Source organism: Gymnoscopelus braueri (genome assembly GCF_963280865.1).
Source record: "Gymnoscopelus braueri genome assembly, chromosome: 3".
In the NCBI taxonomy this organism is placed as follows: Eukaryota; Metazoa; Chordata; class Actinopteri; order Myctophiformes; family Myctophidae; genus Gymnoscopelus; species Gymnoscopelus braueri.
This window is the reverse complement of record NC_137612.1, coordinates 40,022,456-40,041,194: the sequence shown is the minus strand read 5'-3', so window position 1 is coordinate 40,041,194 and position 18,739 is coordinate 40,022,456. Positions and strand designations below refer to the sequence as shown.

Here is an 18,739-nt window from a genome sequence, read left to right as displayed (position 1 = left end):
TCTTTTTGGATCGTCCCAGGCTATAAACACCAAGCAGGGCCCTCCCAATTATCCGTGGCATTTATGGGACAAGATAAATTGATGTCCTGGGGAAACTGGGCCAGTAGTTAGACACGCCGTCTCCCCTTTACAATGCTTTATAGACGGGTACTTTTGTTCGATCTAAGAGCATCTAACGCATAATAAAAACAGGGTTACCTGTTAGAGGTGTGCATAGTTGAGTCCCTTCTGCACCCTCTGGAGGACACATTTAGGACAGATAGATATACAGGCAGACAAACAAAAACAATTACAGTACCTCATTACAGTGTTTTTGTTTTGCTTTGCAGCTCAACTAATGAGAAATGATAACCATTTTGTATTTCAAAGAGTATTCATTCTACCTCCTATATCTACATTGTAATATCTTTCATGTTAATTTAACTCAAAGGCGTACACCAAATGGAGCCCTAGAGGTCCATTTGAGTTAAAATACACTGTGTAAGGAAGGTATACACTATTTAGATAGTTTGTTACATCCAAAGCATACATTTGCTTAATTGAATGGACCACAGCATCTCTAAAGTCTAGACTTTCCATGGGTTTAGGCCTTCAGGGCATATCAGCCATGCACAGCAACTGACTGTGCTGCATGTGAATGAGTTAAAATCCCAGTGTCAATAGCATGTGTTTTTAGTTTTTGCATGCATTAACATTGTCTCCAAAGTCATTCAAACCACCGTGGCTAAATATCATAGCAGGGTTATTAAGTCATGGACATTTGTATTTAATTTGTAAATCACTTTTCAATCCAGGGATTATTTTAGGCTAGACTCTTTCAAATCAATCCCCCAAAAAAATGCAACAGTTGCATAACTCTGACATGAAATAACCTCACAGTGATATTTAGTGTGTTGGATTACCTAGCTCAGGCTATTTGAATGCCATGTGTCTCCCTCATAATAACAAGTAATAACAATTCAGTAGTGTAGTTGTTATTCTTTGGGGTTGTCACTGTGCTGTACATGCGACATTTGTCCTCTGCTTTTATCACTAATGGACACTGATGAAGGCTGGATAGCCGAAACGTTTGTCGTTGACTGAGGCATACAGAGCAATAAAAGGACAAAATGTTATTTCTGATTTGATGTTTACTAATGGGAGCCATGGCCTGCCGGTGACCTGCTGATTACCAGGCAGCCTCTTTACCCACTCAGCCACGGCTTCCCCATGTGCCAGAGGTTTTGAAGTGTGCCTTGTGTTCTGTATTTATTGTAACTGCAGGAGCCCAGGTGGAACTTCTTGTTTGCCTTCCTGGCGCTGCCAGCCGTGCTGCAGATGTGCGTGCTGCCTTTCCTTCCTGAGAGTCCACGATACCTGCTGATAGAGAGGAGAGACGAGGCTGGAGCAGAGAGAGGTAAACAGGCACGCACGTACGCAGACAGACAGACAGACAGACAGACAGAAACGCACAAGTATTATAGAATAAGGGGAAAAAAACTCTAACCCTTAACCCTAACCTCTAAATCTTTTCGTAATTGTAAGTCAAACTCCCCACAACACGCACGCACGCACGCACACATACACACACACGCCCGCGCGCACGAGTGTCTGGGATAGACGTCTATATCCTCACTCTGATCTCTTGCACTCTTGCACTTGAAATGTTTTTCAGAACATTTCCGTTCCTTAAATCCATCAAATCCACACTGCCAGGGCAGGGGAGAATTACAGAAGGCCTGGTCTGCAAAAACCAGCGCACAAACTATTACAGGATTTTGGCTGTGTGTTTTTTACAGATTATCCTGTTACATCATGTGGGATCAGGCCACAGCTGGTCACAGACATGCAGTGGTTGACAGTGACAAAGTACATTTACTTGGGTTTCTGTACTTGAGTAAATGTTTTGAGTATCTGTACTTTACTTGAGTGTTTGTATTTTTTGGATGCTTAAGACTTTGACTCCCACTACATTACTAAATATTGTACTTTTGACTCCACTACATTTCTAGGAAGGGACAAAAAGTGCATTATGAATTAACCACTTAAACCACGTTTCAAATACTAGAGTTCAGGCCGCTATGTGGCCCTCACACCCATGTTGCACCGCCGATCCAACCGATATGTCTGAGTCATAGTGTTGGGGGATTTGTCAGAGTACCCGTGTCCCTTTAATGCCCATATATGGAGAACCCTGATGTCATCAGTATATGCCCATATATTGTCATGCCCATATATGGACATATTGGTTGGGTTTGTTTATGGTTATGTCTGAGTCAGAGTGACGTGGCAGTGGTCCTGCCTATATGGTGTATCGGGTTTGTTTATGGTTATGTCTGAGTCAGAGTAACGTGGCAGTGGTCCTGCCTATATGGCATATCAGGTTTGTTTATGGTTATGTCTGAGTCAGAGTGATGTGGCTGTGGTCCTGCCTATAGATGGGATCGGGTTTGTTTATGGTTGTACTTTTACTCCACTATAATTATTTGAAAACTTTCGTTACTAGTATATACAGTATATACTTTGGCAATTTGAAAATAGCAGATCTACAAAAAGTGACGCGTTGTGAGCTTGTAGACCTGCTATTTTCAAATGATTTGTATACATTTGAAATGGGACCTTCTGCATAATCATGAGTAATTATATTTTTGGTACGTTAAGTATATTTTGATGCCAATACTTTTGTACTTTTACTCAAGTCAAATTTGAATACCAAACTTGTACTTGTAACAGACTACTTCTACAATAGGGTATTGATACTTTTACTTAAGCAAAAAATCTGAGTACCTCTTCAATTACAAGAATGCCTATGTATTTTTTTTGTTTATTACTTTTTCTCAGACAACAGAAAACAAGAAATCGTGTCAAGTAATAAATACAAGGAATTGTGGACCAAATGACCATGTCGGACCAGATCGTGTCTAACAATAAATATGTTCTTAGATTGGGGTCACATTCCAGTGGTTCTCAAAGTGGGGTCCGGGAATAGTTAATAGAGCATCACAATCATTTTATCCATTTAAATGTTGGCTTTTCAAAAATAGCAAATTGACAAGCTTGTACATCTGCTATTTTTCAAAGAAAGCAAGAAAACAATATTGTCTCTGTCGGGTGGAAACCTCATTATGTCCAAAACTGTTACTTTTCAGGATTCAAATTCAAAAATAGCAAAAGTAGTAGATCTACAAGCTGGAAACGCGTCGCTTCACACCGTGTTTCGAGCTTGTAGATCTACTACTTTTGATGCTGTTTTGTGATGCTGTAGTATGATCAAGTAGGGCATTAATTTGCGAAAAAAACACAGAAAGTTAAAATATGGAGATAAGCGGTTTCTGCCCGAAAACAGCAATATGGTGATCGGAGACAGGGGATGATGTACGCATAACAATAGCCCTGAAACATGACTGTCATACCATGACAGTCATGGTGCCGAGTCCCCCTGGTCTAAAGTTGTGTTCGATGTTTTCACATTGCCATCTCTCACATAAACATAAACGTTCAGATTTCAAATATAAAGTGCTTACCACCGAGCCACGGATGTTACAAGGCGATGCGGACCGCGATGAGTACCCGTATCTCCCGTATTGTTCAATAAAAAGCATTTTAATCCCATCGCCGGCCATTTTATTTTTTTTATTTTTTTTGTTTTGTAATGTATCAGAGTGCAATACACCTCCCAACCATTAGTGTCGCATGGTTGAAAGTATCGGAGACAATTTGGAGAAAATGGCCGGCGATGGGATTAAAATGCTTTTTATTGAACAATACGGGAGATACGGGTACTCATCGCGGTCCGCATCGCCTTGTAACATCCGTGGCTCAGTGGTAAGCACTTTATATTTGAAATCTGAACGTTTATGTTTATGTGAGAGATGGCAATGTGAAAAAATCGAACACAACTTTAGACCAGGGGGACTCGGCACCATGACGCTTGTATACAAGCGTCATGTGAACCATGGCTAACATAACAATAACGCTATACAAAGACCCTCATCCTAGGGCGCAAGATGTTCAAGGGAGTTTGTGGGTGCCGGGATGCCGGTGGTGCATGATGAACCAGAAAAACAGAGAGCACAATTGTTCCCTCCAAAATAGGTTTTGGTAGTTGGTGGTGATTTTTTATTTTGCCACACATAGAAAAGTAACATCATGAGTGAAGGCTTGAGTGGCAGCGGGTCGTCCATTTCCATTCACAATGCGGTAGGTTGCAAGAAGCTTGCAGCAATCATGCACTTTGTCGACTGCATTGCTACGGTGCACTGTCAAAGGAAAGCTATTACTGAACGCAGTCAACTACAATGTCACTTTCCCCTATACGATCAGCAACAGTGACTTTACTTTCAAACAGTGATGGAGGAAATACTAGCATATCGGTGCAAAAGACTCTTCGACTTTTTTAATCGAGCCCCTGGCTCAAGCAAAAAGACAGGAGATGTGATTAAAGGGGACACTCATAGGGGGAGAGGAGAGGAGTATAAGATAGGTCTGCATACAGATGTGCTGGTCACAATCATGGACCCAGGATCGGTATTGCCTATAGATGGGTTTCCGCGCGACGTCATCACAGAGCAGAGTGTGCATTCTGCGCATGCGGGAGGTAGAACGACCCGGAAGTGCCATTCACTCTATTGTTATTTTCGGGATTTAGATAGGCATAATGCTGCTATTATAGGCAGAATAGGCATAATGCTGCTATTATATACAGACAGATCCAACTTCCGACAAATCATTTTTATTGAGTAAAGAAGATATTACAAACTGCATCATTTAATCTACTTTCATTAAACCCGGTGAAGACCATTTATTTTATCAATGTACAGTGGCCAGAGATGCTGCGGGTAATAGCGCCCTCTACAGGCTCTTCCCTCCACTGCGCGCGCATCATCCTCAATGTTTACAAACGGGAAACCCATCTATACTGATGGAAATGTTGGAAACATGTGGGTTTTATTCAGGGTATGTTCTCAATGTACATAACACTCAGACAAGAAAACATTACAAAGTACAATTTGAATCCGTATTCACCTCACAAGGACCTGTCACAACTATTTGAGGTTAAAGTTATACTAGGTAACTTTTACAAAAAAACTAAAGTGAAATTGTATATCTTTTGTGAGTGGCAAATGTTTCACAACACCCACTCCATGAATTTCACCCCCAAAAGCCTTTTATAAACTATTTTCTATTGAAACTGTGGCGGGCCGTCCTTCCCGCGAAAATGACGTCATCCAGCCGGGAAACGGAAACGGAAATGCACCGGTTTCCTGTTTGGCCAGAAACTACCCCACCGGTTTCCTGTTTGGCCAGGAACTACCGCGCTAATAACAAAAAGGAATCTCACTCTATTTTTATTTTATTTTTATAATTTTTATCCCGTGATTTTGTAACCCTTATTTTTTCACCCGGTGCCAATTTTCTAAGTGATCCTGGGCGCTACACTCCCCTCACCAGCCTAGGGAGGCCAGGGCCGAGCTTATGCCTCCTTCAATGCATGAGAGCCAACTGACCTTCTTGTCACCCGACAGGGGGGAGTTTCCCTGGTTGGACTTAGCGCGTGGAAGGAACACGTTATTCCAACCAGTTCCCTTATCCTCCATCAGGCGCCCCGGCTGTCATGGGGGAGGCGGTATAGCGACCAGGATTACTACATGTTTTTGTGAGGGTATTAACTACCCTGAGAGACACGGGGAGAACATGCAAACTCCACACAGAGTAGGCCCTTTCGCCAACCCCACCTAGGGTATGGGCGCTGATGACGCGGAGGAGAAGACACGCCCCCAGCTCCCACAGCGTCCCCGGCGGGGATCGAACCCAGGACCTTCTAGCTGTAAGGCGACAGCGCGTGCCCTCGTCGCACGCTGTTTTTAAGACATTATAGGATTTGAAGATGGAAAAACAGCAGCAAAAGAAAACACAGCTCACAGTAAATAAAGCTCCACTGGCTAAGGGAAACGATCCACAGATAGTATAAAACAATTAAAAGAACACTTTTTGAAACGCTTCCGTCTTCCGGTGAAAACAAATGGAATTCTGGGTAATGCAGGACTGCGCTAAATCAATTGCAATGACGGTAGTGACCAACAGAGGTTGCTAAAAATCGTTATTTTTGGACCTGTCTTGTATTGCTTTAATTACAAAGGCACAACTAAAAAGGTGTATGATGATCTCAATAAATGGGGCTCTCGACTTTTGCGGCATGGTAAGAGCAGTCAAAATGGTAATCTTACCCAGGTTGCTATACCTTTTTTTGTCATTGCCAGTGGAAATACCTTTGAAACAATTCAGAGAATGGAATAAACACATGTCATGTTTCATTTGGGACAGGAAGAGACCCAAGGGTGACATTTTCAACCTTGCAGAGAGAGAGAGAGAGAGAGAGAGGGGGGGGGGGAGAGACTGAGAGAGGGAGGGAGGGAGGCATGTCCCTCCCGTCTTTAAGGGATTATTATTCATCAGCACAGCTGAGACCCCTTGTATATTGGTGTAACCCATCATGTATTGCTAATTGGAAAAGCATAGAGTTATCCTTAATGGATAAACCAATACAGTCATTACTAGGTTGCATTGATAGAGAGAAAGGAATGTTTCAGACAGCGAGCCGATGGGTCAATTTGTCATTTAAAATATGGTTAGAAGTGGTTAAACGTTTCCAACTCCAGAGGGAAGCTAAGCTTTTAAGCTGGCCAACGTACGGTCCTGACTTGCCAGCATTACTGGACAGCTAGTCTCGCGTAGCCAGACAACTATTCCACAATCTCCGAATGCTATATTGAGTCTGGAACTACAACTTCTTAAATCCGAGTAAGGAAGTTGGCATTTCCGTTCACGAAAATATATTTTATAATATGTTTACATTTTATTTTTTCATTTCCATTTCTGCTAAGCAGCAAGCTAAAGCTCGCTATGAGCTTGTATATCTGAATAGACAAAGAAATCTCAAATGACAGATGCTTTCCCGGTTTGAATGGGTTAAAAAATGCTGGGTTTCAGTATCAGTGTGACAGTACTACATTTGCATCCTTGTATCTTGGACAAATCCCAGATGGACTAAGCCAGGATGATTCCTATATGCTTAAGATCCTACTTGCAGCAAGCAAAAAAGCTACCACAGAGAACTGGGTTGCAGAAAAACTGCCCTACGATAGGCCTATTTGTCAGATGACCTGAAGATATTTTTTGGGCTTCTCTGCCTTTATTTGATAGGAAAGTAGACTGACAGGAAACGGGTAGAGAGATGGGGGGGGGGGGTGACATGCAGCAAAGGACATCGGGATCGGGAGTCGAGCCCACGACACGTTGTCAGCTTGGATTATCAGCCTATGTGCCCAGACGGTTACGCCAACCGTCCAGGCCAATATTCTCTAAGACTCAGAAAAAAAGATGGGGGACATGGTTAGAATCAAATCCTGAAAACATTTCTTTCTGTTATTGATATTGAATGTCCCATGACCTCTTTTGTTTGATTGTTTGTTTGTTCTTTATTTTTATTTCTTGTCCTTTTTATTTCTTGTATTATATCTTGCAAAATTTAGAAAAAATCTTTATAAGGAGTAAAACAAAAGAAAAGAAAAGTGTAGCAGATCTGCTAGCTCGAAACGCACCGCGTTTCAAGCTTGTCGATCTGATACTTTTGCCATTTTTGAATTTGAATCCTGAAAAGTAACAGTTTTGGACATAATAGTTTTCCACCCGACAGAGACGATATTTTACTTAAGGTTAAGTATCAATACCACATTGTAGTAATACTCTGCTACTAGTAAAAGTCCGGTATTAAAGGGATGGTGTCAGGCATTCCACATTTTGTTGGCAGAGTAGTAGAATGAGAAAACCAAAAAATGGTTCTATATTTGGGTGGTACCAGATCATGGTCGTTCCCTGTATTGTTGGGGCTCTGAGTGTCACTCACTTTGGAGAAATAGTTCGACAGGTACAGGTATGAGGGTATTGAGGGCACTGTCCCTTTGACTATCTTAATATAAATACCAATCCCATTGACATTTGCTTAACCCTGTCTAGTACCCTGAGCTGCCCTGTACACTGTAAACAGATTTGTTTGAATACAAAATGGGCCTGGCTTCTGTTGCTGATCAAAGTAATGCCTGCAGCGTTTGGATCTGCCAGGTTCTATACTGTGTGTTGTGTTCAGTACTGGGAAGTAACATTTACTCAAGTAGCCTACTGTACAATTTTGAGGTACATTCACTTTACTTGAGTGTTCCCATTTTGTGACACTTTAAACTTCTACTCCACTATACAGTATCTAAGAGCCAAGTCGATGCGACTTGCTGTGAGCTTGTAGATTTGCTTTTTTTGGTATATTTTGATTTTGATATCTTACACACGTAAAAATAGGCAAAAACAGGCCTTTTCTATGTGACAGAGTATTTCTATCATAACCTCAGATCTACAAGCTCACAGCGCGTCACTTTGTACCATGCTGCGAGCTTGTTACATCTGCTATGTTTGAATAGCAGATGTACTTCTGAGTATTTCTTCCGCCACTGGTTGTGTTTGTGTTATAGTGTGAAAGCAGCTCGGCGTTCAGCAGGGTCAGTACAAACTGCAATTGCTTCAGGGATGGAAGAGTTGCTTTGATATTGTTGCTGTTGGGCAGAAACCTTTCATCTCCATACTTCAACTTTTTATGTTTTTTTCCCGTAAATTGATCATACTAATAGGCGTACCTTGGGGGGATAGAGCTTTCAGCGTGTCTGCCCACCAACCCTCTGGAACTCTCTCCCCATGGGGATTTGTCAGGCAGGCGCCAACATTGGACTCTTTCAAGTCCGCACTGAAGAGACACTTGTTCATACAGGCTTTTGAAAAATAGTTTGTATATTTTTGTTGATTTATCCTTATGTGTCACACAAAAGTTGCAAAAATAGCAGATGTACTATAATGGAAAATATTAATATCCAGTCAGGGTGAAGGTGACAATTTATTTATAGGAAGATTCAGGCAGAGTAACAGCATATGCAGATCATAAGGAACAGGCCCCCCGGCCTGTTCCGGCAGCCGCACAAGCCTCCCTCAGCCCCAATCCAAAGACAGTTCTTATAGTCCACTTTAACAGAGATGCTATTATTAATGTTCATATAAGGATGTGCACTAAAGATAAGGGCCACACACAAATAGTTACACAAGTAAAGATTCCCTGACAGAGTGAGAGTATAAGCATGGCTCAGCTCAGCTCAGCTGTTAGATATGACAGCTGTAGTTGAGTTAGAATTAGCAAATTGATGTGAAAGCTTGCTGACTAGACATTCGATGAGATTGAATGGAAGGATAACAAGTACATAATACATATATTTGGCAATCTATGCATTTCCGCCACCACAGTACAAGCTCATTAAAATATGGTCCGACAGCAACGGTTCTTTTTTCCATTTCCTGAAATACATACATGGACATACATGGTTTCCAGCTAGCCTACAGCAGAGGTATGTCAGATAGTCTTAAGATGGGGTTTGATCAGTGGAATGTCGGGCTGGGGGGTTTTGTTTGAAGTATATGGCCATACATTATACATGGGTCCCCTGGCTATGGGATGATGTGGTTTTTTGTATTGTTGTCACAGTGGATTGGAACATTGTGTATCCGTGTTTCCTGGGAGCTGCTCTCAGCTTTGGAAGAGTTAACGGGAATATGTATTGGAGAGGCAATACCCTGGAGTATCATGCTCTCCAGGGCCTGGACAACATGATACTGAGAGTCACTATGTTCAACGACATAGTTCAAAGGAATTCTTTGTCTTTACATGTTGTTGGCTTGCATCACAGTGGTTTGCATTGTTACTCTTATTTGTTTGTGGGTGTGGCTGTAACCATAAGGTCACAGCAGCAAGCAACTCCTCGGAGCACAGATCTCCGCCAGGACAGGTCTGCTACCCAGCGGCAGTACATTTTGGAAGCCAATCGTAGCAGATCGGCAATGGAATCTTAAAAATCTGACGGATTTGTTTTGATCACAAGACTACAGAGATGATGTGTGAGTTAGAGTTTTGGACAAATTATATAGTAGTTGTGTTTTGCTAAAATTGCTAAATGGCAGAAAATCTTGTCAGGTGGAAATGGCCTTGGCCGATATGAGGAGTTGAGACATGATCCAAGGAATTCAGGGATTTGTCTTTCTTTTTCTCTTTTTACTGTACAACCTACGGTTCAAGAGTTACAGGCCAAAACATGATTAGGTCTGTTATAGTGTCACCATGAGGCAAATTTGGTCGCTTTTTTGTGCAATGAAGTTTCATGCCAACCGGTTCAACGGGGCCAGAGAGTACTGTACTGCAGATGTTCACAGTAACTCTCTTCGCCCCACATTACCATGGGCCTCTTAAAGATGCTACGGTGCGACAGCCCACACATTTCAGTCTGTGTCAATATTGTCATATTTTTTTTATTCCATCGCATATGAGCCTTAGGAGGGATATAAGGAGAAAAATAATACTATTTTTGCAGAGAGCGTTATCAGAGCACTGATAAAAGCTGACATTGCTGAATGTGTGCAGTGCTGACTGCCATCCTATTTCAGACCGTGATGGTAAACAGGTGATGCCAATTTCCAATATACGCCTTTTTATATCGAGTGCTTAGAGATTTGGCATGAAGTCAAAATGTGCCAATTGTGGAATTGATAGATCGATATGACATCACTTCACTGTCGGATGGTAACCTTGTACAGCATGTCCAAAACAATTACTTTTCAGGAAATGGAAAAAAATAACCTGTGTTCCAGTGGGTCAAATGTAGTTATTATTTAGTCACAAGCTCTTGTTGAGACTTTTCTTTGGTTAGATGTTTATAAAATCCACAAACAGACTTAACCACTTTAAGATCAGATAAGACCTTTATTTATCCTGCTGCGGAAATCGCCAAAGGCAGCACAGCAGCTTAAATACAGTTACAGGGCAAGAAAAGTACTGTAGATACAGCAAGGTAAGGACATCACGTTTAAACCCCAGCATTTGTATTGTGGGGAAAGCTTTCGCAGAAAACGGCAGAAAATTGTCGATCGGCTATTTTTAGCGAAAGCTTTCCCCACAATAAATAAAAACACAAATGACCCTAGAATAGTTCCCTGAGGGTCAACCATATGGGGTTTTAAGTGGTTGAATGAAAAAACGTCAATAGTGTACAAAACATACACTAGGGCAGGAATTGTATGGAGGCCATGAAGGTCATGGCCACCGTTGCCCCTAGTTTTTGGCCTTTAGTGACCGTCAAAAAATGATTGATGTCCTGTCCACACTGCCCCAGTGTGCCTCCTGTGTTTCCTCCTTCTCTTCTTTTCTGTCAATATGTTTTTTGTAGAAACCAGTGTCTTGTTGCTGCTTCAAGTTGTATTTATTAATTTATTTATTTCACTGATAGTTGTACTGTGTATTTAAAATACAAAAGTAGTGAAAATAGGTAAAAAAAACGGTCGAAAAGCTCACAACGTGTCGTAATGCGTCAAGTTATGAGCTTGTCTGTCATTTTCACTAGTTTGGGTCTCGAGCTAAAATGTTTTGGAGCCACTGCTCTAGTGTCTTTTCTGTTTTCTCTTATTGTGGGGAAAGCTTTCGCTGAAAATAGCGTTGTAAGCTTGTCGATCGGTTATTTTTGGCGAAAGTCTTCCCCACAATAAGGATGCTGGGCTTTAAGTGGTTAAATTCAATTCATAAAAAAAAATCTTTGCTGCCGTAGCATTTGGCCTTTGTGCCCTTAATCTTTTCTCTTACAAAGGCCACGTGGCCCTTGCCCCTAAAATGATGAAATTCCACGCCTGCTATACACCCTCAACAGTGCATGCATAATGCAGGACAAAAATAGATAATAAGAGTACAAACGGTAACCATGTCAGATAGTGTCCTTGCTGAAGTGAACAGTTACTTCCGAGCTAATTGGTCTATTGAACGAGCAGACACCATGGCGTGCTTCATTATCAGTGGTGGAAAGTAACTAAGTACATGTACTCAAGTGCTGTACTAAATTACAATTTTGTGGTATTTTTTACTTTCTTCAGTTTTTGCAATGTTCAATATTTTTACTGCTACTCCATCTCAGAGCAAAATATTGTACTTTTACTCCACTACAGGTATATGAAAACTTTAGTTACTAGTTATTTTGTAGGTATTTATTATTATTACAAAACATACATTACCCACTTCAGCCCTATATATATTACGGTCATTTGAAAATAGCCAATCTACAAGCTCACAATGCGTCGCGATGAGACACATTGTGAGCTTGTAGATCTCCTATTTTCAAAAGATTTGTATACAGTACATTTTGAACTTGTGAAATTTTACTCTTGGTACTTTAAGTACATTTTGATGACACTTTTGTACTTTTATTCAAGTACATTTTGAATACTGGAATTTTACTTGTAAGGGAGTATTTCCACATTGCAGTATTGATACTTAAGTAAAACATGTGAGTACTTCTTCCATCACTGCAAACCATGTCACATCCTTGCTGTAGTGAACAGTTGCTACTTCCGAGCGAATTGGTCTATTGACGGAGCAGACCCCATGGCGTGCTTCATTGTACATCTCCATTGCTAGCGGCACAAAAGACAGCCTAAAGTCTACTGTGGTGGTACTATGGTGTTCAAAGGTCAAGGACACTGAGGTCTTCTGGCGCTCTCGTAAACTAGTATAGTGATCGGTCTATGAGGCTTTTGTGGAATTCAAGGACAGCCCTTGTATTCATTTGTATTATTAGCTCACTTACTTTTTCCCCTCATTTGTCATTGTTTACTGCTTTTCCCAACAAATTAATCATTTCACCCTTGAGACCACTCGGAAAATTGGAATGAATTCAACTTTTCTTTTCTGTCTCAAAACTCAGAGATGATAGATTTGCTAGCAAACATGGTGGTCTGGCCCGGACGGTTGGCGTAACCGTCTGGGCACCTAGGCTGGTAATCCAGCCTGACAGCGTGTTGCGGGTTCGACTCCCGATCCTGACGGCCTTTGCTGCATGTTACTCCCTATCTCTCTCTCCCCATTTCCTATCAATAAAGGCATAAAAGCCAAAAAATAAATCTTAAAAAAAACAAAACAAGGCATGACTCAGTCATGTATACCAGCATGCAGAACGGACGCTACGCAGCGCGTATGCAGAGGTGTAAAGTAACTAAGTACATTTACTCAAGTAATTTACTTAAATTTTGTCCTATATATTACTCTGTGTCACGGCGATTTGAACTGACGGCAGGCGTGTATAGTAGCCTCAGAGGCGAAAGGCGTGTCTAGTACCATAGCTTGGGAGGACGACACCGCCCGTTCAGAGTATGGGAAAGTATCCCCATCGGCTTAAAGGACAGCCAATGATCGAAAACATGTCGAGAAATGACTAGTGCTGAGTCTCTTTGTAGACCCGCATTGCATGCTGGTACAAACATGGTGGTCTGTCCCGCTACGCTACAGTATAGGCTATGCCATATGCTGTCTAAAGGGAATGGATGTTACCTTAATAACAACAAAATGATGCGGTAATTCAAAAGTCTAACACTAGGTGTTCAGGACATAGGTGTGACACTGTCTGTCAACCTGTGTCCCTTTTACGCCCATATGGACATCTCTGATGTCATTAGTATATGCCCATACCCTGTAAATTGGCATGCCCATATATGGGCATATTGGTTGGATCGGTGGTTCTTGACAATTGCATATCCATATACAGTATGCCCATAAATATGGACATATCGGTCAGATCGGTGGTTGTGGACAACAGTCTATCCGAACGACTGGGCGGCGAGCACCGCACTCCCTCGAGTCCTTGCCAATATGCGCACAGAGTTTGAAGTTGGTTGGTCCCATATATGCACATGCCTATATGGGCATATCGGGTTTGTTTATGGTTATCTCTAAGTCATAATGACATGCCTATATGGGCATATTGGGTTTGTTTATGGTTATGTCTGAATCAGAGTGACGTGGCCATGGTCCTGCCTATATGGGTGTTTCTGGTTTGTTTATGGTTAAAATGTATACGAACCATCATGTCTGTTTTAATACATTGTTAACCAATCTCATTGATCGCTTCCTTTAACCACTTCAGCCCTATACACTCTGTTGACTGGAGTACCCCAGAACGTTATATGAGCCCCCCCCCCCAAACTCCGCCTATTACAAATTTATTTGGTCACAACACAGCTTGTAGATCTGCTATTTTCACCCCCAGTGATGCTGCCAACAAGATAGCTGTTATCACCTCCTGTGATTTGTAATTGCACTGTATTCCCTGAAGAAGAGATGAAGGGCTTTGTGAAATATCTGTCTTCACACCTTCCAATTCACTTGCCAGACAGACATCAGCTGCCATCACTCCCAGTAGTAAATACATCCATGGTGTGTGTGTGGACGTGTGTAACAGAGCCAAGGTCAGTAGAATTATCATTGTCACACACAGAGCCATGCTGGGTGTCATTACACTGGAACAGAATGCTCTCTCACACCCCGTTTAGTGCCTTGTTATGTCCATTAACCACTTGTACCCCTACATCCATGTTCTGGGGGGGACCATTGGCCAAAAATTGCTGATCTACAAGCTCATAACGCGCTTTGAGCTTGTAGATTATTTTAGGTGAAGAAATTTGATGTACGGGGGGGGGTCCAAGTACATTACTCAGGTCAGTAGACCAGTGGTTCTCAAACCTTTTCATGTCAAGGACCCCCAAATTGTATTTGGCCGTGGACCCCCATCTGAAAATATTTTGTTCCGGGACCCCCATACAAGATTTGTATTGTTAAAATGTATCTAAAATATTCCAAATGTCCACCCAAAAAATACCCTATTTTCAAATAGCGAGAGTAGTAGGGTTAAAGTGGTTTGATTTTTTTTTTTTTTGATTTATTTGATTTGCACAACAGTTACTTAAACATAGGCATACATAATAGCTCTTTCCAAAGGAAAGTTTACAGTATTAGTTGTTGTGCCGGTGAGGTAAGAAACCCTGGGGGGCTTATGCGAGTACCTCACCGTTTACATTACATATATTAATTTATTTATTATTAAAAACAGAAATAAAAAATAATGAACAGAGAGAAAAAAAAACAAGACAGAAAAAAATAAAACATCTGTGAACTAAACATAAGATAAAGGAAAAATAAATTACAGAGACAAAAACAAAACGGAAATAAAATTATTGGGACATGGCAAAAAACATGATACTACAGTATAGCCATGTGAAAATAGTAGAGGTAAGATATTTCGAAGGTCCATACTTGACACCAATTATGGTTGCCTACCATCTAGTGTATTCAATTTACTTAACAGACTTCTCTTGTAGGTAGGAAGGGAGGATGTGGTTGCCACTAGGTGGAAGTGGGCATTCCATAGCACAACACCTCTATATTTTGTGGCGAACTGCCCCCTGTTGGTGGTACTTAGTGGGACATGTAAGTGATTCGCTTGCCTGGTTGGGTAGGAATGAATGCTAGAATTTGGCTGGAAGTACTGTTTGAAATGATATGGGAGGTGGTTATACTGGTATTTTGTTTTGTAGGTGAATATACATGTTTGAAGTATATTTATATTAAAAATAGTAAGTAAATTGAGTGAAGAAAAAAGAGGTGAGGACGGATCCCGGGGACTAGAATTTGTAGCTATCCTGACAAACTTTTTTTGTAGCATATATAGTTTATAGAGAGAAGTTGGGTAGGTGCTAGCCCATACAATGTTACAGTAGGTTAGGTAGGGATATACTAGGCTGTAGTATAGGGTTATTAAACAGGCTCTACTTAGAAATGGACTGATTTTCCTGATAATCCCCACTGACTTTGAGACTTTCTTTGTTACCTGGTTGATGTGATCCTTCCAACAGTATTTCTCATCCACCATTACTCCTAGGAAAGGGGTGGAGGCTACTCTGCTTATTTCAACGCCTTCAATATTGAGTTTCACTTCCTCAGGGTTGTATTTTTTCTTTCCAGAAAATATTATAAATTTAGTTTTTTTTATATTTAGTGAGAGCTTATTTAGTTGGAACCATTTAGAGAGGATAAGTAGACCTTGGTTTGCTTCCTTGATGAGGGTATTGAAATTTGTATGGGTATGGATGACGCTTGTGTCGTCGGCGAACAAGATGGAAAACATGTTTTTTGATGCTGCGGGAAGATCATTTATATAGATAAGGAATAACAGGGGGCCAAGAATTGAGCCTTGTGCCACTCCACAGGATAATTTTGCCCTAGAGGATTCTGCATTTTTGACAGCAACATATTGTTGTCTATCAGTTATATAATTTTCTAGCCAGTTGTACACAGTACCTCTAAACCCATATTTGGACAACTTCATTAGCAGTATATTATAATTCACAGTATCAAACGCCTTGGAGAGATCCAGGAAGAGTCCCAGTGCATATTCCTTATTGTCTAGTGCAGAGGAGATTTTCTCAGTGAGGTCTAGTAAAGCCATGTAAGCTGAATGGTTTTTACGGAAACCATATTGATGGTTGTATAGTATATTGTTTGAGTTAATGTGCTGGAGCATTCTTTTGTATACAAGTTTTTCTATGATCTTTGAAAATGAAGGTAATATTGAGATAGGGCGATAGTTAGTAAAGTAGTTTTGGTCGTCAGATTTGAAAATAGGAATAACTTTTGCTATCTTGAGGTCACTTGGTACCTCTCCAGTTGACATTGAGATTGAACATATAAAGGTTAGTGGGTTAATGATAGTTGATTTTACCTCTTTTATGAGTGTAGTTCTGATTTCGTCGTGGCCTGCTGCTGTTGGTTTCAGTTTATCTATAATGTCCAGTACCTCCTGTGGGTCAGGGCAGTCAAAATTATTACATACAGGAAAACAACCATCAATATAGTCCAGGGGACTTCCCTCTCTACTTACGATCTTTTTACTGAGAGAGGCACCAACGTTTACAAAGAACTTGTTAAACTTATGGGCTATTTCGTCAGGTTCAGTGATGGTTTTCCCTCCATCATAGAACTGATGTGGGAACTTGGATATTACTTTCCTTCGGTGGAGTAACTGGTTTATTATGGTCCAAGTTTCTTTGATTTTTCCGGCGGATGCCTTGAATCTATCACTGAAGTGCTTTTTTTTTACCACTCGGAGGAGATGATTAAATTTATTTCTGTACAGTTTATATCTAGTGTGGTTCTCTGGGGTTGGTTTTGTTATATATATTTTATAGAGTCTGCTTTTCTTTCTTGAGGACTTATGCAGTCCTGGCGTAAACCAGGGCTTGCAAGGCTCCTGCTTTTTTGCATTTTTTACAGTAGTTAGGGGAAAACATTTGTTGAAGACATGATTAAATGATTGAATAAAGACTTGGTATGCACTATTTGCGTCAGTTTGCGTGTAGACATTCTCCCAGGATATATCTTTAAGTAGACTTTTAAATGTTGATATATTTTTTTCATTATATTTCCGGTAAGTAAATTTGTCATCACACTGATTGCTTACTTTGTCAAGGAGGGTAAATTGAAAAATAGGGAAATGATCCGAGATGTCTGTGCACACAATACCTGCCTGGAGCACTTTATTCACTTCATTTGTTATGATGTTATCTATTAATGTAGCAGACCTGTCAGTCACTCTGGTTGGTTTATGGATTACTGGATAAAAGTAGCTTGAATATAAGGTGTTCAGGAAATTCTGGGTAGGAGAATGGACTTCATTTTTAAAGAGGTTTATGTTATAGTCGCCAAGGATATAGCACATTTTGCCTTCTTTATTTATTTGATCTAATACGGTTACCAAGCTGTCATTGAAGTTATCAATGTCAGTGTCTGGTGCCGCCTGCCGCCATTTGGCAATATTATTTCCAGGAAGAGTGATTCTACACCTTCAGAGTTTAGTGACAAGTCTGCTCTGTTTATGTAATCATAGTCCATTCGGATATACATCACCAACCCACCACCAGTTCTCACATCTCTAGTTACATGTACAGAGTTATAATGGGGGAGCTCGTACACACCTTTAGTGTCTTCAGTAGCCCATGTTTCAGTTAATGCTATAACAGAGAAATTGAGCTTCAGAGATGATAAAAACAGTGAGAGGGGCCCATAATTCGTGTTTAGACTGCGTATATTGAGGTGGAAAGTGGTAAACAGTAGATTTTCGGCTGGCAGTAGGCTAGTAAGTTCCTCAAGTTGTTTCTCTGTGTAATATCTACAGGGCTCCTTCATTTGTGAGTTACAGTATACATCAGGATCTACACTGTGTAGTCCTGTGTTGCCAACCTCCTTATTCAGTTCAAAGGGGTTAAAAATCATATTTTCAAAATTTGTACCGCTATTCCCATCAAACAGAAAAACAGGATCATCATCTTCAACATCGTTAAATGGAAAGAGAGTTACACATATATGGCAGGTCCAAGAATCCCATAACCTTGACTTTACCTTTGAGGCTAGTGTACATTTAAGGTGAAACTTATTTTTACATAAACCACAGCTAATAATTTGTGATTTCACAAGTTTTAAGCATTTTGGACAGGTGTTAGTTTCCTCCATTAGTACATATTTTTGCTATGTGGGGAAATGATAATAATAAAATAAAATAATTAAAACAAGGAGAGAAAAAAAGCTGGTCTCACCACCTAAATAGTGGTCATGAGAGTTACTTTGGACTTGAGGTAGCTGAGGGACCAGAAGGGTCGCTTCTTCTCCTTGGGGGGTGGGTGATCAGCTGGTCATACCTTAAGTAGGCAATGTCACCTTTGTCCCGTGCTGCCCACATCTGAGGCAGAAGGGCCTTCCTTCTTTCAAGTGGTAAAAACAGATAGTGATGCTATATTATCCATTTTGCTG

The 18,739-nt window shown here is 40.8% G+C and overlaps 1 protein-coding gene across 1 annotated transcript in view; it reads left to right on the top strand.

Moving 5' to 3' along the window:
• Positions 1–18,739, top strand: part of slc2a9l2 (solute carrier family 2 member 9, like 2) — a gene marked incomplete at both ends in the record, with an annotated part of 201,388 nt that overhangs the window by 59,146 nt on the left and 123,503 nt on the right. The window contains one exon of the mRNA XM_080423537.1: positions 1,264–1,396. Within this exon, the coding sequence (XP_080279663.1) occupies positions 1,264–1,396 (133 nt within the window). The remainder of the gene's footprint in view (positions 1–1,263; positions 1,397–18,739) is intronic.